This window comes from Bombyx mandarina, chromosome 24, assembly GCF_030267445.1.
Source record: "Bombyx mandarina strain Sakado chromosome 24, ASM3026744v2".
NCBI lineage: Eukaryota > Metazoa > Arthropoda > Insecta > Lepidoptera > Bombycidae > Bombyx > Bombyx mandarina.
The window spans coordinates 4,981,616-5,009,113 of record NC_143230.1 but is presented as its reverse complement, the minus strand read 5'-3'; the positions used below and the strand labels follow the sequence as shown (position 1 = coordinate 5,009,113).

Genomic DNA, 27,498 nt, shown 5'->3' with positions numbered 1-27,498 from the left:
AAATACCATCTTAGTAAAAAACACATAATTTGTACACAATTTAAAATATGAAGTGACTAAATTTGTTTTTTTATGCTAACCAAACAACTTGGTTAATTTATCTTCTGTCTTTATTCAATTAGTACACAACGCTTCGCCGACGGCACCCCTTTTTAACCCCCCGATAAGTTTAGGCCGCTTCCAATGTCTTTAGAAGTCTAAGGAAGTCAGCAATGTACATCAAAATTGGGTAAAACATGTATATCGTATTCAATATATCGGTGCGCGAAATTACATTTACATACCTTTTTATAACCTTTAATTAGTTATTATAAAACTTGTAATTTGTGATACATTTCAATATAAAATATAATTTAAAAAAAAACACTTACAATCCTTCCCGATACCCGTCTAAGAGCGCTTGCACCAAACTCTTGTTCTGAGGTATCGTCTGTAGGATCTCACCGTCGGCTGTCACGTAACCTATGGCCCATTGCCCTAATCTTGTGCACGATAATCTGAAAATGTAGTCCGTTTTTAGTTCCAGATGTATATACATCCTTTTTTTTCCCTACCTATGCTGATAGCCTTGAGAGGCTATTTCAGCTTCGCCCTAACGTGTGTAGGTGAGCTCACGGGGCTCAAACCGGAGTGTTGCTAACATTGACCCTAGTAAGAGCAGTGCTTTGCAGAATCTACCACCGGAATCTACCAGTGGGCTGTGTCTATGGGTTAATTCGTTCGTCGAGCCCTTCGTCGCAAGCGATGGGTTCTACGAGGACGGTGACCGGTGCTTGTGGTACCTAAAAGCACGGTTAATGGATCGGGAGGATCCGTAATGACGTGTTTTGGGCGACTACATCCTCCAAAATTATTCTGGCTCTAGACTAGATACACTTTCGGTTTTTCGGTTTTGTGTAAAGCCCGTAAGCTCTTAAACTACATACATTTTCGGTATTCATTCATTTGGACAACCATTAACATTTTGAAGACCACAATTGAGGCCATCAGAGCAAAAGTGATCTAACCCACATTTTTTTTTACATTCAAGCTTATTTGACGTATATTGGAATTTATTTCAAATATATTTGATAAGTTTTCATGCAAAACCGGCCTATCCATAGTTTCACTCATAGATAACAGATAGCTCTGAAAACATTATTTTTGCGCGTATTGTTTTTTTGCTTACTCAAATTCAAATTCATGAAAATTCAAACCTAATTGCCTCCATACTAGCTATGGTAAGCTTCGGCCACTTTTGGGCTGACGGCCTCAATTTTGCTATTAGACGGTAGTCAGCAAATAATTCGAATATCCAAGAATTAGTTTTCAGTTGTTCATGACCAAGATAACTGTATAGTCCACTGAGTTTCTCGCCGGATCTTCTCAGTGGGTCGCGATTCCGATCTGGTGGTAGATTCTGCAAAACACTGCTCTTGCTAGGGATATTGTTAGCAAATTCTCTCAGGTTGAGCCCGTGAGCTCACCTACTCGTCCGGGCATAGCCGGAATAGCCAGCGAATAGGTAGGCAAAAAAAATATTGTAAAGTATTTGAACGCTACATAAGTAAAGCCAAAAATTTCGACATCATTACAAACACAAACAGTTAAAAAACTGATTTCAGTTCGCAAACGTCACGAAACAATATGACGTCATTTAGACTCACCTGAAGACGTAGCTCCCGGCTTTGTGTATGTACTTCTGCAGTCTCGCTTTGACTTCGTCGTACGTAAGGAAGGCGACGTAACCCGGATGCGTCACGGCAAGTAGCTGCCAGTTTCGTAACAGCGTACTCCAGGGCTGGAAGAGCCTGAAAAATTAAGTTTTCATTGTATTTTAACGGTACATTTGCGTCCATCAAACGCAGGCCAGATATGACGGGGGGCGTATTTAAATAACACTCCCAAGAAAAATACGTTAACGCAGATATATCTATACTAATATATTATAAACCTACAATAGTTTTTACGGATGTTCCGTTATAACTACTGAACCGTGCATCCGATTGACTTGAAACTTGGTGTCCATGTAGAAAATATGTGTACTTAATGGATAGGCTAATATTTATATGAGTGTTGTACTTCCTAATAATAATGACAATAAATAATAATGTTAATTTTAAATGCCCAGCGAAGCGGGCGAGTACCGCTAGTAAATATATAAATTGTTAGGGATTAAGTCGTTGTGACGGAATGAGATGCGCTATCCCTTTCCCGCAATGTTACATGGCACATATAGACACATTATATTCAATTGCCTCTAGTCTTGCATATATAATATGCATGCATATAAATATAAACAACATTATAACGTGTTATTTATTTTGTATAGTCACGGCCTACCTAGATCCTCGGCAACATATTTACTCCCTTTATCCCATCATACAACGCAAGATATATGACAAATGCCTGAATCTTGCTTACGACATTTTCAAGATAAGCTAGCATATATACAAGTTCCGAACAACAACATTCGGACCGTCGGTCTACCGAGCAAATATCACCCGCTCGGTGGAAGATCTTCCCTTTGTCGTCTAAGCCTTCCCAAAATACCAATGTTATTGTATTTAGGCTTTGGTCTCAATAGGCTTAGACTACAGTTTCCACGTTAGCTTGGCTTATGAGCAACAGCTAAACGTTTATCTGCAGCATTATAATAACTAGCGGTCCCGCAGTAGTTGAAATTCGACTATAATTAATTAGAATTGTAAGTTTGTACACTAATATGATTGTATTTTATATTTCTATAATCACAAATTTCACCAAGGCTACTCTATAAAAAAATATTAATAAAGACAAGCAATATTTAATCTATTCTCAATTTGACAACAGACGTCAAGAACAAAAGTTTGACAATAAATAGTATGCATGCGTGTGTGCGTCAAATACATGGTATGTAGTGTGTGTAATGTTTTCTTTATTGATTTAATGTATCTTTTATGCATTATTTAAAAAAAATATTAGCATTGTGCACTTATTCTCTATATTCTCTATAAGTGTGGAAAATTTCATACTCCTCCGTCTGCGCAATTTTCGTTAAAAGGGATACAAAGTTTTTGCTTCACGTATTAATGTTATAATAATAAAAAAGAGACAATTCTAGATGAACGTACGTACCTCGTGAAAACGTCAAATTCAAAGTTCGATATGAAATCGTTACAGGTCAGATCTATGGTTGTCTTCAACGCCATCGTCTCCAGCCCCGAGGATATCGGATGCACGTTGTTCAGTTCCTCGCGGAATATCTTCCAAGGCACCAGGGTGCTGTGAACAAACGGGACTGCTTTTAGTTTACATAATCTTTATATAAATGAAAATCCCCATAGTAATGATAATGTACAGGCGTGCGAAAGGGATAGCGATATGCTCGTCGATATCCAATCTTCGTCATTAATATTTTTAATGCTGAGCTTATTTTCACGTATTTTTCAGAAATTGCTCAATAATTTTAGAAAAAAATTCACAGTAAAATAGTCGTTATTACGACACCTCGCATTTTTTTGCGTATTAATAGAGAGTCGATATATCGACGGTTCGCGTTAAGTGTTAAATACCTTTGAAACATCTTAGTGCTGTGAACAAACGGGACTGCTTTTAGTTTACATAATTGTTATATATATAACTAGCGGCTCGGTCCGGCTCTGCTCGGGCCTTTAACAAAAATTTCAACGATATTTAATTTTGACGTTGTTTTATTATTTTTTTAAAGTAACACTTATTGCGCCATAACTACAATAGTTAGACATATTATGCTGTCGCGACACTTTTTGTAATTAATAATGTGTTCTACAAAGTCGTAGTACATAATGTATTTTATTCTATCAACAATAGTTTTCGCAGGGCACGCGATGTAAACAATATTTTAGGTAATTTTTTTACACCTTGGGTTACATTATTGGAGTTTTAGTAAAGATCCCTTATTTTTTTAAAAAAATATTATAGCCTATGTCACTCGGGAATAGTGTAGCTTCCAAACAGTGAAGGAATTTTTCAAATCGGTACAGTAGTTTCGGAGCCTATTCAATACAAACAAACAAACAAATCTTTCCTCTTTATAATAATATATATATGTCGGAGGAGAAAACGCTGAAGGAATGTTTTACAAAGTGTGACGTCACCATTGCTGACGTCACGGTCATTAAGTTCTCGACGATGACTCATGTTTGGGCTTCCGAAACAAAACTTCACGAGAACTTTGTGCGTGGCGTATATTTCACGAGAAGCGTAACAACGCTCCAGAGAGATCCGTACTGTACGAAGGCTCGGACACGAATTGAATCAGCGCTAGATAGAACGGCCGTATTTATAGGGCTCTGTACACGTCACTTTGACGTTTGTGTATCGTTGATATTCCGAACTATTGACCCGGATGCGACACGGCCATCCTGTGTTACACACGTCCTCGTGTGTTAATCTGAAGCAAAAGCAAATACCGCACAGTATCATTCACGCTCGGCCATATCTGACCACTCTACTAAAATAAAAGTAGTGATTTACTACTGCTGCAAGTTCTCCCCGTACAATTCATGTACACAGTAACTAAGTCATCCCTGTGACTACAAGTGTTCAATGATAGTCATCCCTGTGACTACAAGTGTTCAATGATAGTCATCCCTGTGACTACAAGTGTTCAATGATAAGTCATCCCTGTGACTACAAGTGTTCAATGATAAGTCATCCCTGTGACTACAAGTGTTCAATGATAAGTCATCCCTGTGACTACAAGTGTTCAATGAAAGTCATCCCTGTGACTACAAGTGTTAAATGATAGTCATCCCTGTGACTACAACTGTTAAATGATAGTCATCCCTGTGACTACAAGTGTTCAATGATAGTCATCCCTGTGACTACAAGTGTTCAATGATAGTCATCCCTGTGACTACAAGTGTTCAATGATAGTCATCCCTGTGACTACAAGTGTTCAATGATAGTCATCCCTGTGACTACAAGTGTTCAATGATAGTCATCCCTGTGACTACAAGTGTTCAATGATAGTCATCCCTGTGACTACAAGTGTTCAATGATAGTCATCCCTGTGACTACAAGTGTTCAATGATAGTCATCCCTGTGACTCTAATCGACAGTCATCCCTGTGACTTTAATCGACAGTCATCCCTGTGACTACAAGTGTTCAATGATAGTCATCCCTGTGACTACAAGTGTTCAATGATAGTCATCCCTGTGACTACAAGTGTTCAATGATAGTCATCCCTGTGACTACAAGTGTTCAATGATAGTCATCCCTGTGACTACAAGTGTTCAATGATAGTCATCCCTGTGACTACAAGTGTTCAATGATAGTCATCCCTGTGACTACAAGTGTTCAATGATAGTCATCCCTGTGACTCTAATCGACAGTCATCCCTGTGACTCTAATCGACAGTCATCCCTGTGACTCTAATCGACAGTCATCCCTGTGACTCTAATCGACAGTCATCCCTGTGACTCTAATCGACAGTCATCCCTGTGACTCTAATCGACAGTCATCCCTGTGACTCTAATCGACAGTCCCTTTATGAGAACCATCGCATAAAATTGCTGAATTATGAAGCTACTACTAAGATTTCTTGACAAGAGAGCATTCGGCACCAGATTCCAAATAAAAATAAAACGACTACCAGCTTTTTCTCATTTACCAAAATACCCGATGTTACGCAGCTACCGGCACGTCACGGCGTCGTTCCGCTGCTGCGTTGCTCGCGGCCGTCGATGACATCGCGCCATCAATTTGCCTCGGCGGCAACTCGAGGCAATGTTTTTGCTTAGATGGGTGGACTATGCACGAGCTCACAGCCCACCCGGTGCTATGTAGTTATTGGACCCCACAGATATCCTCAACGCAAACGCGTCATCCACCCCGAGATACAAGTTCCAAGGTCTTAGCATAGCTACAACCGCTGCCCCACCATTCAAACCGAAATACACATTGCTTCACGGCAGAAATAGGCAGGGTGATGGTACCCGTGCGGTCGATGGCACTATACGGAGCACCCGTCTGGTGCCGCGTCCTTATCCACGAGAACGTCGCCGCGCTGCGACGCCGGCAGCGGGCGATCGCAGTCAGAGTCATTCAAGGATACCTCACAGTCTCCTACGAGGCGGCGCGCCCTAGCGCAAGTGCAGCCGGAGCGCGGGGGCTCCAATCTCGGCAGTCTGTGCTGGAGGCGTGGTCTCGTCGTTTGGCGGACCCGTCGGCCGGCCTCCGTACCGTTGAGGCGATCTGTCCGGTTCTCGCGGACTGGGTAGGCCGCGACCGCGGAAGTCTCACCTCCGGCTACCTGTGCAGACTCACAAGACATCTTACCACCAGCCACCACGCAAACTACAATTTTGCGGGTTCCACTTCTACACCACGATGTTACTCCCACACTGCGGAAGCCAACCGCGAACACTTGTCAAGCACGCACAAGCACGCACTTCACCGGAAAAACTGGCATCCGCCAGCGGGACCCGAACACCGCCGCATCGTCAGACACGAACGCACCGGACGTCTTATCTTACAGGTCACGACGACTTCAAATGTGTCAATTTTCTTCCCCACGAAAACTTGCTTGCTTTCTTGTTTGCTTGCTTGGTGTGAAAGCCGCGACAACATGATAAGGCATCGCCTTTCAGAGCCCCACTGAAGACTACAATGAGCTATGCACCATCCAGTAGACGTTCATCGAGGTACATATCAACCGTAGCGCACCAAGCACATGGATCGGCATCTGTCTGTTCCCGATGAATTTCCGACCCGTGATCTCAGATACCGTTACTGGTATTCTGATCTGCATCATGTTTTTCCGCTGTACTTCGAACATGTTCAAACACGTCACGCCAGTGAGAGTAGAGTCATGATCCCACTTCTGATGTCGGAGGAGAAAACGCTGAAGGAATGTTTTACAAAGTGTGACGTCACCATTGCTGACGTCACGGTCATTAAGTTCTCGACGATGACTCATGTTTGGGCTTCCGAAACAAAACTTCACGAGAACTTTGTGCGTGGCGTATATTTCACGAGAAGCGTAACAACGCTCCAGAGAGATCCGTACTGTACGAAGGCTCGGACACGAATTGAATCAGCGCTAGATAGAACGGCCGTATTTATAGGGCTCTGTACACGTCACTTTGACGTTTGTGTATCGTTGATATTCCGAACTATTGACCCGGATGCGACATATATATAATATATAATAATAATAATAATAATATATATAGTACAGAAGTACAGATTGTACTGTACGTGTGTATGTCACACTGAACTCCTCCTAAACGATTGGACCGATTTGAAAAAATCTTTTTGTTTACGTTTGGGTGGCGCCCTGAATGGTTTAGATTCACAAATCAGCCCGGCAGACGGCGCTGCAGTCGGCATCTAGGTTATTTATTTAAACTAAACGGCTGGATCGAATTGAATGAATTTTTGGGTACGCAGCCATTCATTTCATTAAATTTTTGTATGCAGGACAACGTCTGTCGGGTCCGCTAGTCATAGTCATACATAGTCGAGTGTGTTACAATCACCCTTTGCACATGATTTAATGCCAAAAAGAACGACATTAGAAACATATACAAGATGTCAATCAACAAACAAAGAAATTTTACCCTTACACAGCGAATTTCCGCACCAAACAAAACGGTGAGCGAAAATCACCTATCGAATGTAAAGGGTTAAGATTGCCTATACTGCATATGACGTGCCTCCGTGACTATGATTCGCATTCTCGACAAAAACATGCAAAACCGCTATTTTCCCAAATATACGACTGCTCAAAACCACGACTAAGGCTGTCATGCTAACACGATTTGTTATTTTTAAACTCTTAAGACCAGTAAACAAAGCTCGTCGAGTTTTTTCCTGCCCTTATCCCACAACGTGGGATTGGCGCAGCGTCTTATCTTTCTTTTATTCAGGCTTATTATACTCTCTCTCATCTTTCATCTTTGCACTCACACCCTTATTTCGTCTATCCTCTTTCAGACGGGCCATTTAAGGTATTTAGGACACACCCTCCTCACATCACCGTCTGTCTGCAGCTCGTTAAAAGCATTTTCACTAGTTAAACGATCATCATCATCATCATCATTATCCTGCTCTTCTCCCAGTCACCTGGGCTCGGCGCAACATGTTTTCTCCTTCCACACTCTTCTATCATATACCATTTCTTCGCTCACTCCCTTCTTACCCATATCGTCTTTCACGCAATCCATCCATTTCTTCTTAGGTCGACCTCTTCCTCTATATCCTTCCACATTCATAGTTAACACTCTCTTACCAACCTCATTTTCATTTCGTCTCATCACATGTCCCTACCATCCCAAGCGTGCACTTCTCAGTTTCTCTGTCAAAGGTGCCACTTTCAGACTTCACTAGTTAAACGATATATATTATATAATTCCGACGAGAAATATCGTTTGAAATCAAACATTTGAGTTACGTGCTTACGAATAATTAGATCGATGGGGCGAAACGTGCCAATACGCCGATGCAGGAAGCCCGTGTGTGCTTAAATAGGTTTTCACCACACGCTACCTAAATCCATTGCATATTAATTTTACGATAGGGTGTCTTCAGCTGACGTATACAGCCAGACCGTATTTTATTGAATACTTCATGTTGTTCTTACTTATTTTGTTGAGCACGGGCAAGTACCACAATTCTACGTATTTTTGCCATTAGGCACTCACAAATTCGGTTTTGAAATGTAGGAGAACTGTTATTTGTGGCGCTTCAACCTTGAAACTGGACTTATTCGCGGCAGAAATCGATACAACATTGGTACCTAACGGTGTGTGTATTACCGTCGCTTAAAAATTCGCCCTACCACCAAGTATTACGCAAAATTATAGATTTTTGGCGGGTCAAGCACGTTTCCTTTAAAAAAACGGCATTTGCTGGCGGCATCCCAATACCATCGTAGTCCCTCATTATATCCACACCGGGCGTCGTATTCTTTTTGTCCAATGAGTTTCTCTCCTGATCTCAGTGGGTCTGTGAAGCACTGATCTTGCTAAGGCTAGTGTTAGCAAATTCTCTCAGGTTGAGCCCGTGAGCTTACCTACCCGTCCGGGACGTAGCTGGAATAGTCTCTTACGCTACTAGCGAATTGATAGAAAAAAAAAACCTATATGCCCCCGACGACTTCGAAATCTTATTAAATATCTTCAGAAATACAACTACGAAAATCAGACATAGCCGAACGTTGCATCCTTAAATCAGGAACTCGATTTACTATTTCGAAATCATGGTAATTGCATACGAGTATACAGGGCGTTACAAAACTACCCGTAAAGCCGAAAGGAGGTTAAATGGGGCCTTATAACGAGACCATTCACAATATTCAAGAGCCGCAGTAACGCTGTATAACATACATCAAAAAATAAAATAAAATATTATTATTTTCACTGATGTGCAGTCCCTATTTCAGTAAAATTAAAGAGTAGACTACGCAGAATGTACCTACATTTCTACCTAATTCACGGAAAGACAAAAATATTAAAATATTTGAAATTTATAACATATTTAATATTTCCAACTTGACATTTTTTGAAGCCATTAAGTACTCAAGTATAATGACATTCTTGTATTGCAGCAAACATTTATGAATGAAAAATAAAAAAAACGAATAAAGTAGACAATTATTGGGTAAAATAGGTACGTAGGCGTTTCTGTTAAATAATCTAGTTCCCTGACATGACAGCTTACTAGGGTTGACAAAATATTTGGCTTTGATAATTATTATTTTTATTTTATTGCTTAGATGGATAGATTAATTATACTAGTGGTCCCCGGGTCATACTGTTATAATTCTGTTTATCTTATTCTGTTTATATATAAAGAATAATAGTATACTAGGTATGAGCGTTAGGATATTTAATAAACTACCAAAGAAATTAAGAGACTTAGACGATTTTCATTTTAAGAAAAAACTAAAAGATAACCTTATTAGTGGACATTATTATCACATAAATAATTTTCTTAGGGACGACATTGAAAATAAATAGAATTTTTAATTATTAGTTGAATTATGGATGAATGAATGGTAAATTATATAATATTATAATATCTTGCAATCCACTAAAATTCGGATGTCAAATAATGACAAAGCATACACGCTGCTTTTATTTATTTATTTATTTATTACACTTCATGTAAAATTTACATTGGCGGACTTAATGCCTAAGGCATTCTCTAACAGTCAACCAAAGGTAGTGCAGAGTGGATAGTGGTAGGTGCAATGAAATTAATATTAAGTTACAAAAAGTATATACATACTTACATAATAATATATACATATATACATACATACATTCATACATACCTAACTTATGTAATAACTCATTTTCACTATGCTTGGCGAATAAATGATTTCTTTCTTTCTTTCTTTTTTTCGTATAGACATGCGAATTAGGCATATATAAATACAACGACGTCCATACATGTTTGAGTTCCAAGCAAATCTAATTACCAAACGGTACAGACTGGTGGGCGTTGTGTACTTCAATTTAGACCCAAAATAAAGGCAAATCATTTATGTTTACAACATAGAAGCGTTTTCCTCTTGTAGCGTATGTCGTATAAGATAAATGTGTGATGATAATGAATACATATAAACGGCGCTTATTCAATTGCCTCAAGATTGTAGGACCTCTTGTGAGTCTGCACGGGTAGGTACCACCGCCCTGCCTATTTCTGGTGTGAAGCAGTAATGCGTTTCAGTTTGAAGGGTAGAACAGCCGTTGTAACTATACTGAGACCTTAGAACTTATATCTAAAGATGGGTGGCGCATTTGCGTTGTAGATGTCTATGGGCTCCAGTGATCATTTAACACCAGGTGGGCTGTGAGCTCGTCCACCCATCTAAGCAATAAAAAAATCAGGGTTGGGTCATATTGGAAGACAACGTGTGAGTGTTCATTCCATGTTCAATATCTAAGGTTACCGTCTTATGAGGAAGTTGGGAGCTTCTCTAGGGTTGGTGCGACGAGGAAGCAGATCTGACACAAACAAACGTAGAGCTTTTCATTTCTTGATTAGATTTCATTTGATTGGACACCGCTGTTCCCACAATCAATTTTCTATTAGTTTTTTTTTTAGGTAAGATAAAAATTTACCAAAAATTCTGAGAAACTACATTGTGCATTGATAGGACGATTCGCACACACCCAAGTACTGGTGATTTTAGTGGTGGTAGGACCTCTTGTGAGTCCGCACGGGTAGGTACCACCGCCCTGTCCTATTTCTGCCGTGAAGCGGTAGTGCGTTTCGGTTTGAAGGGCGGGGCAGTCGTTGTGACTATACTGAGACCTTAGAACTTACATCACAAGGTGGATGGCGCATTTATGTTGTAGATGTCTATTACCTACAATAACCACGTAACACCAGGTGGGCTGTGAGCTCGTCCACCCATCTAAGCAATAAATAAATAAAAGAGTACATCCGTATCGAGTTACTTTATACGGAATAAGAGATCGTGAGAGTAGCCTCATTATAAAATACAATCGAATCTCTTTAAGCATTTCTTATGTTACAAGTAATAAAGAGTTACATGCACATAACAAAGTGAGCTCATTCACTGTACGTAAGTTATTGATTTCTACAATTGGCGCACATGAGCCGCACGCATATCTATCCAACGATCATCGGTGCAACTACCTACAAAAAGTTGTGTAAAAAAAATATCGATAAAATTGATAATCGTATTCACGTCGGTTACGGGAAACAATATATTTCTTTCACTGCTGTTGGAAAGTTCCGAGACCATACGGTTCGGTAAGACTGTCCTGCTGCATTACTGCAGTGTATCGTCCCGACAATCTTTTCGTTTGCGCATTACCAAAAATTCGCGCCAGATGCATACGACTTGAAGTCTGTAGCTGTAACTATAATTGAGACCTTAGAACTTATGTCTCAAGGTGGGTGACGCATTTACGTTGCAGATGTCTATGAGCTCCAGTAACTACTTAGCACCAGGTGGGCTGTGAGCTCGTCCACCTATCTAAGCAATAAAAAAAAAGTGTATCAAGTGGCACCCTCAAATCCTATCGGACCTTTTACGACAAAATTAAAAATCTTCGGTGGCGTTGCCATGGTTACGAAGTCGTTAATAAAAAAGAACAATCAATTGTTGAAAACCTGAAAATATTTGACTTCTTTAATAAGCAAGAAAGGCGTGAAAGATGACGTGCTAAACAAACATATTCTGCGGAGTACCTTTTTTTATAGCTTAGATGGGTGGACGAGGTCACAGCCCACCTGGTGTTAAGTGGTAACTGGAGCCCATAGACATCTACAACGTAAATGCCACCAACGTAAACACCTTGAGAAGTTCTAAGGTCTCGGGGTATAGTTACAACCGCTTTTTTTTTTTTTTTTTGTCAGGAGGAAATCGCCGGACTTCCGCCCTTCAGTGGGGATGGAGGGCGGGGCATGTCGGAGTCGAACCGACTAAAACCTCCTGTCTCTCAACAACCAACGTCCAAACCTCGCATGAGACAAAACTCATGAAAAGGCAAAGGGAGGAAAGTGAAGCGTTTAGTGCGGAGCACATCTCTCCCGGGATGCCGGACTGGCGGTCGTCGGCGCCACGACCACCAGCCCTCTCGGTCGGCAGGCTATCCGAAGCCCGCCTAGATGGCGCCGGTTAGAATGGTCTATCCTACGGAATACCCCGCTGGGTCAGAACCAGCGTGGGTTGAGGATAGCCGGCCTTCTATCACCCGGATGCTCATGCATAAAACGCGTGCAGAGCAGCTTGCACGTCGTCTTCTTAGACCCCCTTCGCCGGTCCCCAGGCCGACATGTGAGGGAGACCCGAAACACTTAGAGGGCCAGGGCTTGGGCGAGATCCGCCTCCCTGGCCCCCGCTCGACGGCGGCGGGCCTGTGCGTCTCTCACGCGCCCCGCCGCCTCCTTCTGCGAGATGGTGCACTCGCAGAAGTCGAGCATCGCCTTCCACGACTCGTCGTCGCCGAGCATCGATGCCTCAACACTCGGCAACGACAAGTCGTTTCCTATTTTTGCGACGAGGACACGGCGCCAGCCCTCCCATTCGGGGCAGGCGACGAGCGTGTGCTCCGCCGTGTCCAAGTCGCAACCACAATGGTGGCACTCTGCCGTCGGCTCGGCTCCGATCCGGTGCAGGAACTCACCGAAGCAACCATGCCCAGTGAGCACCTGAGTTACAACGGCTATCACACCCTTCAAACCGAAACGTATTACCGCTTCACGGTAGAATTAGGCGGGGTCGTCTGTCTTGGCGATGGGCTCTAGTAATAACTTAACTTTTCTAAGGTAACAAATCATTTAACATCTTTGGCAATCCAATACCCAATTGTACGTACGAGTATCACGAATGTATTTTAATCATAATTCAACAAACCATTCATATTGTCAACGTTGCGCAACAAAACTGCCCACATCGGTAGGTACATAGCGCTATCTCTTAAGTGCTTTGTGCTTATCTTTGTTCTTAATTCGAAGCGCATTCTCATTAGAATACCATAACGTGACACGGACCTCTAGAATGAGTCTGTTGATGTGAGTCATAAATTTCTATGTCCTTTTTGGTATCCTGTATCCTGAATACGTATCAATGTATAGTCGACTCGAAGAGAGAGAATGTATTGCGGATACTAGTATTAAACCTGCAAACGAAAGGAGCCAAATATATACCTATGTAAAGAAAAACTTTTATTATTGAAAACTCTTTAGTTTTAAAAAAAGGATTTTTCTTCATTGTCACCGAGTGAAGTCCGTCTCTCATTGAGTAAAAAGAGAGTTCAGTTTTGTATAGTTTAATTTTTAATATTAAATTTAAAAGAGATTAAAGGCTTTAAATATTTTTTTTTTATTATATCACAGAAAACACAATTATGTCTTTTATTGTTTATTCATTCTGAAATAGCCTGTATCTTTATATATATACTAGCTGACCCGGCAAACGTTGTTTTGCCATATACTAGGCGGCACTGAAAATTTCGGGAATTAACGAAGTGACACAACATTACTATTTAAAAATGTATTTATTGCTTTTCGAAGTATTCTCCGCGAAATTTGACACATTTTTCCATACGATGGAACCAATCATTGAAACAACCATTCCATTCGGAAGTTGGGGTCTCCAAAATGGCCGTTTTGTAGGCGTCCACAGCTTCTTCAGGTGATGAAAATCTCTGTCCACGCAATTTATTCTTTATTTTAGGGAAAGTATAGAAATCATTAGGGCTTAGGTCGGGGCTGTACGGCGGATGGTCTAATAATTCTATGTTTTCTTGCTCTAAAAACTCTTTTGTTCTGTGCGCGGTGTGAGAACTCGCATTGTCGTGATGGAGGATGATGCGGCGGTTGCAGTTCTCTTTACGGAGTTCAGAAACGACCTGTGGCAAACAAATGCTAGCATACCATTCTGCATTAACCGTTCTTTGTCCCTCAAGAGGAATAGTCGTAACATATCCGGTTTCGGAGACAAACGTGGCCACCATTTTTTATGCAACACTCCGTGAACGAACAATTTTTTTTGGCCTTAACTCATTTTCGAACACCCAAACTCGTGACTGGTTTTTTGTTTCGGGTTCGTACACGTATATCCAGGATTCGTCACCTGATACAATGTTGTATACAGCATTTGAGGATCCTGCGTGGAATCTTTCGAGAGTTCTGACGCACCAAGTAACGCGAGCCGCTTTTTGCTCTTCACAGAGCGAATGCGGTATCCATCGGGAAAACAACTTTTTTATACCTAATTGTTCATGCAAGATTATTTGTATTTGACTCATGCCAATGTCTAAAGTTGCCTGAATTTCGCGGTATGTCACATGTCGATCTTCCTCAATCAGCTTACGCACAGCATCAACGTTTTCATGGGTGACTGCAGTTTTTGGACGACCTTGATGGGGATGTTCACTGAGCTTGACACGTCCACGTTGAAACTAGCAAACCAGCGATAAATTGTGGTTTTGGATGGGGCTTCATCACCAAATGCAAAAATCATCCGGTCAACACACTGTTTTTGTGTTAAACCACTTCGAAAGTCATAATAAATCATCGCTCTTGAATTTTCTCGAGTCAATTCCATTTTCTCAACGACTAAACAAGTTTGACAAAACCTCGTGACAAGACCGAGAATCTTTTTTTAAATAAATAAATGGTATTCGATTTTTAAAACCAAGGAGTTTTCAATTAAAAAGATTCTAATATGACAGGAACAGTGGAAATATTCCATTCCCGATACTTTTAGTGCAGCCCTCGTATAAGATTTCTAGGGAATTTCTAGTGTAGAAAAAGAAAAAACTAAATATTGTAAGTGTGTAAGGATGTGGTAAATGAGTGGAAGAGGCATGTAGCGCTGTGAACGATGAGCGAATATAAAAATAACAAAACCTCATTCAACCACATGATGCCTAATTATAACAAAAAAAAATGTCCAAAAAATAAAAAAATAATTTTAGATGTGGACAACCCTTAGCACTTAGGGGTATGAAAAATAGATAGTAGCCGATTCTCAGACCTACTGAACATGCATATAAAATTTCATAAAAATCGGTTAAACCGTTTCAGAGGAGTATGGTAACTAGCATTGTGACACGAGAATTTTATATATAAAAATTTTTATAGTCTTGTGTTTCAAAAATCTTTACTCGTCTCTTACTAGGCAAGATGATAAGTAATATTCTGTGCCTGAACTAAGCATTTCGCGGAAGAATCGTAGTCAAGGAGTTAAAGAGCCCTAATACTTTTTTTTTGTTTTTTTTTTGCTTAGATGGGTAGACGATCTCACAGCCCACCTGGTGTTAAGTGGTTACTGGAGCCTATAGACATCTACGACGTAAATGCGCCACCCACCTTGAGACATAAGTTCTAAGGTCTCAGGTACAGTTACAACGGCTGCCCTACCCTTCAAACCGAAACGTCTTACTGCTTCACGGCAGAAATAGGCGAGGTGGTGGTACCTACCCGCGCGGACTCTCAAGAGGTCCTACCACCAGTAAATTATCACGCTTTGAGGGTAAAGACAGGAGAGGATCTTCCACACAACTGGTGAAATTGCCCGGTAGACCGAAGCGGTGACGATCCGAATACTAATTGTTGGGAAATCGTATTATTGCAAATTTAACTTGAAAATGTCGTTAGTTTTTACTGGTGGTAGGACCCCTTGTCTGCACCGGTATAGTTACAACGGTTGCCCCACCCTTTAAACCGAAACGCATTACTGCTTCACGGCAGAAATAGGCAGGGTGGTGGTACCTACCCGCGCGGACTCACAAGAGGTCCTACCACCAGTAATTACGCAAATTATAATTTTGCGGGTTTGATTTACATCGACATTAATAATAAGAAACCTTACTACTGTCCACAGTGTTATTAGTACTGTGATTTGTATCACTACTAAAGCAGTTCATCATTTCCAATTCAATGTGAACGGACGTTATTAAGTTTACATTATACTACATCTAAATTTCAAATTCAAGCACATCCTTCCGATTGCAGTCAGCTAGCGGTCGTCGACGAAGATGCAATCTCGGTTTTACGTAATTTGCATCTCGGATTTGACGTAAAATTCTCTTCAAGACGTACCTACCTACCTACCCGCGCTGAATTATTTAAATCGTCTGACCTGAATACCTGAATAGCGGGCCAGGTTAGTATTCGAATCGATTTAATGGTGTCTCTGAGGTAATCCACAGTTCCTTTGGAAAATAATTGCAAAAGATTGTTGTGGAGACGGGAAGATAGCGGTAGGCAGCGGCTTGGCTCTGCTCCTAGCGTTGCTGAGGTCTGTGGTCGACGGTAACCACTCACCATCAGATGGGCCATGTGCTAGTCTGCCTGCAAAGGCAATAAAAAAAAATGACGCACACGTCACCTGTTTCCTGGTTTCCACGCCACCTTCATTACAGTTACTTGAAGGAATCTTTATATTTAACTAGCTGACCCGGCAGACTTCATAGTGCCTCAATCGACAAATAAAAGACCTAAACTTTTGTATAAAATAAATTTTTGGCAAACAAAAGGAATCCGTCCGACGGGGGACACATCAAAGGAAAAACAAAATTGTTATTTTTATTTAATTCCGAGCACTTTCATATTTATCTACCTTTTAAACCTTCTCTGGACTTTCACAAATAATTCAAGACAAAAATTAGCCAAATCGGTCCAGCCGTTCTCGAGTTTTAGCGAGACTAACGAACAACAATTCATTTTTATATAGGTATATAGATGGATATAGATTTTTGATTGTCGGGAAATTGTCAACTAGCAAAAGAACACCACATTTTTATTTATGACCTCACTGCCATTAAACTAGGTTTATCTATACGTTTACTATACTTAAACCCCTCCACTTTGTCCGGTCTCCGGCATCCATATGGGTGAGGTTATTCTCCTCTTCCATATCCGCATTTACCACATGGTTTCTTGACCTACCGCGGAATTTTTAAATATATTTTTATTATTTTGTTTTTAAGTCAAATAACAAAAAGCAATTTAAAATGATTAAAATATGAAGAAAACAAAACAGATCATAAGCATTTTTAATACGCTTTTATTAGCTTCAGACGTATGTATGTTAGTAACGGAATCTTTGGACATGATTTTGAACCCCTTCAAAACGTCGGATTAACCCGAAATTTGGTATACTTATTAAGGGCCGATGACAATACAATATTGAAAAACCAAATTGAAAAAAAAGAAATTTGAGAAAATTGAAATTCAACTAAAAGATGAAAAATAAATAATAGTTAAAAAAAAACTAACCAAATACGCTTTTATAGAAAATCCAACTAAAACATAGAAAATAAGTTTTAATAAATTTGAATAAAAAATAGTGTAAATTAAAAATAGTGTAAAAAGCGTGGGGTGCATGGTATCAGTAGTTATAAATATTTTATGAACAGATATGAGTAGAAGGGTTATTTTGATAATATCCTGAAAAGCACCCGACGCTTTTTTACAATAAAATCATTTTTTCTTACACTATTTTTAATTTAAATTTATTAAAATTTATTTTCTATTTTTTAGTTGGATTTTATATAAAAAGCGTATTTTCAAACTTTTTTCAAACTATTATTTATTTTCAACTCAAATACGTGCAAGATAAAATATTTCTGTCGGGAGACATAACTTTTCATGTCCTTCAACAAATATTTTACGGTTACACGACTTTATTATGTTTATTTATGTGTCCCACAGGTGAGCGGAGGTAAATAACGTAACGTAATTTGTGCCTTCTCCCTATGTACATAAGTATGAAATTTGTTTGATGAGCACACTTCGCATAGTATTCGTTCTTACGTGAAATAAAAATATATGAATACACGCACAATCGAGAAACATTACGCTAAATGTAAAATACAAGGATACAAAGAAATTCGTCTTCAACAAAATAAAATGAAAATATCATCGAAGTATAAAAGTCATTTAAATGTATGTGACATTGAGGACTCTGTAACTATTGTAACTCAGACTCGGTGGAGTGATGATCTGTGTGCTTAGTGCGAGTTTTTTTAACGTTGTCGATAGCGTAAAAGTTAACTCGAATCTGTATGGAGTTGGAACGTTTGCCGCTAGGGGCGCTGTTCCAACTGCGTACAAAATTGAGTTAACTTTTACGCTATCGAGAACGTTAAAAAGCTCTCGCACAGCGTATTGCGCAGGATAGCAGGCAGGAGCTGGATGAGAGCAGCCGAGGATCGTGCCCAGTGCCGTGCAATTGGACTGCTATAGGATGATGATGATGATGATGATGAGGATAACTCAAAATTTAAGCGGGACCACACAGGCAGCACCGGGTTTCATATAAAATTAGAATCATGAAAATCGACATTTAGCGAACGGCAGAAGACCGTCTCTGTCCCTGAGAGACGTTGCAGACGACCATGAGCAGTGATAACCACTCATTATCAGCTGGGTCGCTTGCTAGTATGGTTATAAGGACTTCTGAACTAAAATGTTCCGATATAACACACATAAAAAAGTAATAGATTCAAATTGAGAATCTAATTTTGTGTAATCCATTATTAAAGCCACAAGATATTTCGATTACCCTTTTGTTTTAGAGTAAAAAAAAAATCTACTAACCGAAAATTTTATAAACATTCTTCTTACTATTATCGTTTATAATTTTATTATGTTACTAGCTGACCCGGCAAACGTCGTTTTGTCATATATAAGATTTCTAGGAAAGTTCTAGTGTAAAAAAAAAAGTAACTTATTGTAAGTTTGTAAGGATGTGGTAAATGAGTGAAAGAGGCTGTGAACGATTAGGGAGTATAAAAATAACAAAACCTAGGTAATGCCTCATTATAACAAAAAAAAATGTCCAAAAATAAAAATAAATGTTAGGAGTGGACAACCTCTATCACTTAGGGGTATGAAAAATAGATAGAAGCCGATTCGCAGACCTACTGAACATGCATATAAAATTTCATAAAAATCGGTCAAACCGTTTCAGAGGAGTATGGTAACTAACATTGTGACATGAGAATTTTATATATAAGATTTTTGGAATATTATAGATTTGTATTCCACCTCGTATTCTTTAGCAAATTAATTCATGGAAATAAAGGATTTCCTGCTCCGACACAAGTCGATGCTCCATTTTAAAAAACCGATTTACATATTGCTCGAAAAACATGTTAAATGTTAATTATATTCGCGTTAACATTTTCTGTTATATTCAGATTGCTTTTTTACATTTTTTAACATACATACTCCACTTTATTTTTGTTTTGAATACTCAGATATATTAATACGTAAAGAAAAAACTTTGTATACCTTTTTACGAAAATTGCGCGGTCGGAGGAGTATGAAATTTTCCACACTTATAAAGAATATAGAGAAGAAGTGCACAATGCTAATATTTTTTTAAAATAATGCATAAAAGATACATTAAATCAATAAAGAAAACATTACACACACTACATACCATGTATTTGACGCACACACGCATGCATACTATTATTTATTGTCAAACTTTTGTTCTTGACGTCTGTTGTCAAATTGAGAATTGATTAAATATTGTTTGTCTTTGTTAATATTTTTTATAGTGTAGTCTTGACGAAATTTGTGATTATAGAAGTATAAAATACAATCTTAATAGTGTACAAACTTACAATTCCAATTAATTATAGTCGAATTTCGACTACTGCGGGACTTCTAGTATATCATATATGTATAAACTCAGAATATCATATAGTCTAGTATATCATATATGTATGTACTCAGAAAAACACAATGTATTTCTATACTAATATTATAAAGAGGAAAGATTTGTTTGTTTGTTTGTTTCGAATAGGCTCCGAAACTACTGGACCGATTTGAAAAATTATTTTTCCATTAGAAGCCAACATTGTCCCTGATGAACATAGGCTACTTTTTCAAGTTTTTTTTTTAATTTTTTTTTTTTGGTTTCATGTGTGTTTTAATGTTTCCGAAGCGAAGCGAGGGCGGGTCGCTAGTAATTAATAGTTTTTAACAGAGTCACGAAACAAAAACGCTCGTGGAAGTTTATCGAAAACCACATCCAAAAGGACAATGCCCAAAAGTAGAGCCAACTTTGTGTCAAAACTATTTTTACCTACTTGAAAAACTATGGCTTATTTTTTCACGTTGTTTAGTTTATGTATCAACATTTCTTTCACCCGGGCATTGTTTTACAAAAAAAATAATTACTTATTTGGTAACATTCGAAAACTGAATACTTCCATTATTCATAGTTTTTAAATTCGCCAATAGGCAGACTAAGGGTTTAGCCCATACAGCCTTATAGTAAACCTAACTTAAAGTCTCTTAAACCTGGGTGAGAATATAAAAACCCGTTTTCTGAATATGAAACGATATTTCTTTGTCTATCAAATTAAGTTAAAACCATCATGACGACACGACAACTTTTTTTAGGGGCCCAAACGCCCAAAGAAAATGGGCATTGTCCTTTATTGAGTTCTTGTGCAGTGTTATTTGAGGTTTTTCCTCCGGAAGTTTCGACAAAGTTACTCCGATCATGAGCAATCACAAATCGACATAAACGACGAACATTTCAAATTACTAGTCCCTTTTTTTTATTGCTTATGTGTGTGGACGAGCTCACAGCCCACCTGATGTTAAGTGGTTACTGGAGCCCATAGATATCTACAGCGTAAATGCGCCACACACCTTGAGATATAAGTTCTAGGGCCTCACTCAGAATAGTCACAACGGCTGCCCCACCCTTCAAACCGAAACGCATGACTGCTTCACGGCAGAAATAGGCGGGGCGGTGGTACCTACCCGCGCGGACTCACAAGAGGTCCTACCACCAGTAATTACGCAAATCATAACTTTCCTTTTCTATTGAGAATCACGTTTACGAATCTCCCTTCTAAAAGCCACAAATAAATATACATTTGATCACAAAGCTCTGACTTCAAACGAAAATTCAAAACGTAAATATTTGAAATACACATTGAGACGTATAATTTTATTTACCGAAACTAATATAAACTTGGTGTACAACCAATCTAAGGTTCAAGACGTCGTTTAAGTCTCAAGTCATCGTTTCTCAAACTTTTTTTTTGTCGTAGCACATATATTATGTTGAAGTTATTTTTAAGGCACGTCTAGCCCTCACACACTCACTAGTGTTACCGCGTCGGCACTAAGTTATTGCTCCTAATCAAATCTTTCGACAGATAATTTGCCTAGAATTTTTTGTTCATAGTTGTTGTGACATGATCTCATCAGCACTCCATTTAACTTTTGGTAGGACGTATTGAGTCCGCACGGGTAGATACCACCACCCTGCCTATTTCTGCCGTGAAGCAGTAAAGCGTCTCGGTTTGAAGGGCGGGGCAGCCGCTGCAACTATATTGAGACCTTAGAACTTATGTCTCAAGGTGGGTGGCGGCATTTACGTCGTAGATGTCTACGGGCTCCGGCAACCACATAACATCAGGTGGGTCGTGCGCTCGTCCACCAAGCAAAAAAAACAACTAAATAGCTTGTTTCCACTCTCCTCATATACTATTCCCAATGGTTTTCAATAATTATTTTTTACTCGTCATATATCTTTAGCATATACAATATCTTTAACAGAATCATAACTTTGAGAGCCGCTGTGTAAACGAAGTTAAGTTGATTTTCCTAAAGGCTCTCTCGTCTCTCGTCGCATAGTTTCGTAACTGTGTCAGACTGTATTCGACAAATTTAGCTTTGGCTTTTCACGTAAACGGACTTTGAATACATTTTGTATTTGCTACATTGATGAGGTTTGTCAAGAGCGGACGGGAATTTTGTTTGTAATTTTATTACGTACTAGCTGTACCCGTCCGTTTCGCTGGGCATTTAAAATTAACATTATTATTTCTCACCCCCACAAAGATTCTGATTATTAACGCCCCCGCAATTGGTGTAGGGAGTCCGACACTCATATAAATATTAGCCTATCCATTAAGTACATGTATTTTCTACATGGATACCAAGTTTCAAGTCAATCGGATGCATGGTTCAGTAGTTATAACGGAACATCCGTAAAAACTATTGTAGATACAATTATATATTAGTATAGATTTTGAAAAGTTTCATATAATAAATTATTTAGCGCACTGACTTTTTTTTATTGTCCTTGTAGACAGACGAGCATACGGCCCATCTGATGGTGAGTGGTTACCGTCGCCCATGGACTTCAGCAATGCCAGGGGCAGAGCCAAGCCGCTGCCTACTAGTAATTGGTTCATTAATAATAACAATAATACCGCCATGTAGCATGTTGATTCAACCATCATTTTCCAATAGTTGTGTCGGTACACGGTTTGATTAAGAAGCTTTCGTTATCCAGCTGTGTTAGGGGCCTAAATACAGAAAGCAGTTATCCTCGATACTACGCGCATTGTGAGGAGGTTTCTCACTCTGGAGTCCTAACCACTGATGACTTGTGTCGTAGACACCGCCATTAGCGGTAATCTATTTTTATACATATAGTGTTTTAAAAAAAAAGTATTTATAATAAGATTTTAAATAAAATATAAATAAATAATAATACCATTGCCCGCTTTGAAATTTAAAGTTCTATGTGGAGTAGCAGTTATATGTTGACGGGTGTGTGTATTTTAAAAACGGACACTTAGGAGTCATGTCTCAAGGGGGGTAGTGGCATTTGCTTTATTGATGTCTATGGTCTCCGCTGACCGTTTAGGATCGGATAACAAGCGACCTCGTCCCTCTAAGCAGTAAAAAAAAACTTAGTACACACATATTACGGTGAATTTGTATCACAATAATAACATATCGAGAGGGAAAAGGCTATTTGGTGTAAGCGACCTTTTTGCAACTTTACAGGAGAGCAATTTGAAGTTTAAAATCTAGAAAAGACTAGCTTTTGCCTGCGACTTCGTCCGCGTGGAATGGTTACTTTGGCATAACGCTAAATTTTACCTGCCTCTTACCACAGAACCTTAATATATAGGCATATGCTGTCGCAGACTTTTTTTTAGATCTTTTAAAGGGGAACAAAAAAAAACGCTTTGGACAGTACAGTGTACAGCGCGCTGCATGACGCCGTGGACAGGGGAAAGTGGAAAAAGATCCTAAGATTGAAGCTCATGGGTGATGGTGGTCACGACCCTCAGACATGAGGAGCACGACTCGAGGAGGAGGAAAGGGGAACAATTCTCTCATACGTTACTTTAGCAAAACTTTAACCGTTTCCGCAGCGCACGCAGTGGATGCTCTCAAAAGGGAAAAAAAACCCGATTTTTAAACTTTCTTTATTGGTGCTCCGCTTGCATTGGTATTAGCGTGATGTTGTATAGCCTATAGCCTTCCTCGATAAATGGGCTATCTAATACTGAAAGAATTTTTCAAATCGGACCAGTAGTTCCTGAGATTAGCGCGTTCAAACAAACAAACTCTTCAGCTTTATAATATTAGTATAGATGTCATAACAAAAAAAAAAAACATCTTCAGCTATTTGAATTGTGTAAACATAATTGAAGTTCAATTGAAAACATCGAACTGTTGATATACTAATACCAAACAAAACAGGACTTTTAATTATTATTACAAAGATAATTCTGGCGCGAAATGTCGCTTTAATAAAATAGCCATTCACCTCTCGATATATACTTTCCTATAGGCCAGCCTTTCCCAAAGTAGGCGATAACGCCCCCTTGTGGGCGCCGCCAGACCTAAAGGGGGCGGTAAGAGACCCAGAAAAACCCTCTTTTTTCTGAGGCGTTGTATAGAGTTGTTTGGGAGGCGATTTGCAATTTCATCTAGGAGGACTCTTAGCTACCGACTGAGCTCTCGCTATAGTAGTTTTTAAGTAGGTGAAAAAATGGGGGCGGAAATAAAATGTATTCCCGAAGTGGGCAGTAGACAAAATAAGTTTGGGAGCCACTGCTATAGGCGAAAACTCTCAGATTGTTTTAATGACAGAACTAAAAGAGACTATAGTACCGTGACGCACACAAAATAAAAGGTTCTGCGAACTTGAAATTCGAATTTCTAAACACATCTTTGCAAACAGTGTTCAAAATGATTTTTCTCATGCCAAAATACAAACGTGTAATGTTGATTTTACATGCGTGCAACGAAACGAAATCAATCGCATGTTGTTAATAAGAGGGAATGAAAGCACGCAATCTTCTGATACAGAAATATCTGCTCTCGACTCAACTAAATAAGTTTATTTTTTGTGTGAACGAACGGCCGGGCGAATTCACGTGTCTGCTAATATGTATATATAATATATTTTAAATTCATCACAATACAAATGCCTCAATACCATGCCATTTTGAGAAAATAAATAATTAAAAAAATCAAATCGATTATTTTTATCAAACACGAATTGGGTGTATGTTTTTGTTTAAATTAACAACATTTAGAATCCTCCCGATCCACTAACGGTGCTTTTAGGTACCCCAAACACAGGTCATCGTTCTCCTCGAACCCGTCGCTTGCGACGAAGGGCTCGCCGAGTAAATTAACCCACAGACACAGCCAACTGAGTTTCTCGCCGGATCTTCTCAGTGGGTCGCGTTTCCGATCCGGTGGTAGATTTGCGAAGCACGGCTCTTGCTAGGGTTCGTGTTAGCAACATCGTCAGGTTTAAGCCCCGTGAGCTCACCTAGTAACCCGACGACGCTGACATGGTCTCTCTAGACCAGGGGTTCCCAATCATATTTTGTTTACTGCCCACTTTGAGAATAAATTATATTTTAGCGTCCCCATTTTTTCACTTACTTAAAAACCAGTACAGCGAGATCTCAGTAGGTGTCTAAGAGCCCTCCTTGTTGAATTTCCAAATTGCCTCCCAAACCTCTACACAACGCCCCCATTTTTTTCTGGGTCTCTTACCGCCCCCCTTTAGGCCTGCAGCGCCCACAAAGGGGCGTCATCGCCCACTTTGAGAAAAGCTGCTCTAGATCATCAGCTTAGTTAGGAAAAAAAAACACTTACAATTCATTATTGTCTTCTTAGCGTGACCCGTTGTCTATTGAGTCTTCATTCTTACTATTCAAAATAGGCGGCAGCTTTTACGTTGTATGTTCGATAACACAAATCGTCACAACATTTTTGCCAATTAAAAATACACAAAAAATTATCTGATCTACAAAAAGTCGAAAAACATTTATATTTTCAAATAAACCGGTTCCAACATGACTTTGTTACGTTTGTCTCAATAATAAAACAATGCAAAAATTTGGTCGTAATCGTAAAACAAACAATATAAATATATATCAAACAAATGTTGTTGTTGTTTTTTCGGAAGAAAGGATTATCGGATTAGGATGACCCGATTGCCTTCCCGGTTTTCCAGGAGGGGGGAGTTGGGAAGCAAACAGGGTATTTACAGATGTAGTCCGATTGAAAAGTTCGGGTGTGTGACAACAAGGAAAAAAACAAAAACAACCACGCTAATCAAAAGGACTTGGTATTATGACTTTTCTGACAGAGTTATTTGTTTTTTTTTTTTACGTTAAATTTAAAATAAAGTTAATTTAGTGGTATGTGGTCAATCACCGATAGACGGTTGCCCTTAACAGCGTATTTACCGCTGTAAATAAATTCTAAGAAGAGCCACCAAGCATTAGGGCGTTTAAGTGGGAATGAGTTGCTCGCTCCGGGCATTTCAATATTGTAATAATTGTTACATTATAATACTCTTTGTAAAAACGAATATTAAAAAAAATAAAAAAATAAAAATAACCAAAATTAAAAAAAAACATGCCCGCTGCGTTTCTTGCCAATTGTTCTCAACACGGAGGTTAGTTTATGTTAATTTAGTAGTTCTTTTGACGTTCAACAAGTATGTACTTTCATTTATGTTGAATAAAAATTTTTTGGTTTGATTTGAATAAAAAGCACTACTTTACGCTCGAAGATGGAAATTCGATCATAATCACAGACACCTCAAAATTGAAATTCGCCTAAACTACACCGTTTTTTTTTATTGTATTTTTTTTCTAGTTAAAGAGTGAAAGAAAATAACACAAAACAGTAACAAATATACCTGTATATTATTGTCTGTCTTTTAAACATAGCTTACTTGCATGGGACTTAAATAATTGAAAAGAGGGGTTAACCACTTATTACATTACGGCTATAGTGTTGTGGAAATGGTCGTAATAAAACTTCAGAGAGCATGTTATTGTATAGTCTACCTTTGAGTTTTTTTTTTCCTTTCGTGCGTGTGAATTGGCGTGGCGATATGGACGAAGATTTTCCACATTTGTAAACGCAATACAATTGTCTCGGCAAATTGAATGCACGCTTGTTAATTATTAGGGTTGCCACTCTCCGTGCTGATCATGATTTATCAGAAATATCGGAAAAGGAAAAGCAATCGCGAAAGGACCTAACCAAACTTGGTTCTCATGCTAGAAACCGCATATTAAGGCTAAGTTTTAATCGCTTGGTTTAGACTTTTGTTATTGATGTAGACGAGAATAGCAGCTCCCGTATTTTTTATTTTTTAGATGGGTGGACGAGCTCACAGCCCACCGGGTGTTAAATTGTTACCGGAGCCCATAGACACCTACAACGTAAATGCCGCCACCCACCTCGAGACATGAGTTCTAAGGTCTCAGTGTTTACAGTACAACGGCTGCCGCACCTTTCAAACCGAAACGCATTACTGCTTCACGGCAGAAATAGGCAGGGTGGTGGTGGTACCTACCCGTGCGGACCCCGTATTTCAATAAGGCAACACCGTGCCACTTAAATAAAAGAATAGCTCGGCCGCTAAATGTGCTTTTAAGAATGAGGAGTTTAATACATGCGTCGGAAGACACACCTTCGAGACAAGGCATACGAAAGAACACAGTAAAGTGTCAGAGCACTGAATGCAGTTCAACATACGGCCAGTCTCGGCTGCGAGTACCGCAGTGCGCCGCAACATAAACCAGTAACGCAAGATCCGTTAGGTCGGCACAGTTCACGGGCATCAATTAATGGGATAAAACACCGTTAGACGACGACGTCGGCGCATCTCCGTAACGCCATAAATCTAACCATGAGATATGTTCCTTTGTGCCGCATACGGCTGGATTTAAGTGTGTCAG

At 39.3% G+C, this 27,498-nt stretch overlaps 1 protein-coding gene across 1 annotated transcript in view; it reads right to left on the bottom strand.

Annotated features, from left to right (window-relative positions):
- Window positions 1-27,498, bottom strand: part of Cbl (E3 ubiquitin-protein ligase CBL) — a 94,229-nt gene that overhangs the window by 21,968 nt on the left and 44,763 nt on the right. The window contains exons 2-4 of the mRNA XM_089738179.1: window positions 3,097-3,243; window positions 1,647-1,790; window positions 372-497 (exon numbers count right to left, since the gene is read on the bottom strand). Of these exons, the coding sequence (XP_089594305.1) occupies window positions 372-497; window positions 1,647-1,790; window positions 3,097-3,243 (417 nt within the window). The remainder of the gene's footprint in view (window positions 1-371; window positions 498-1,646; window positions 1,791-3,096; window positions 3,244-27,498) is intronic.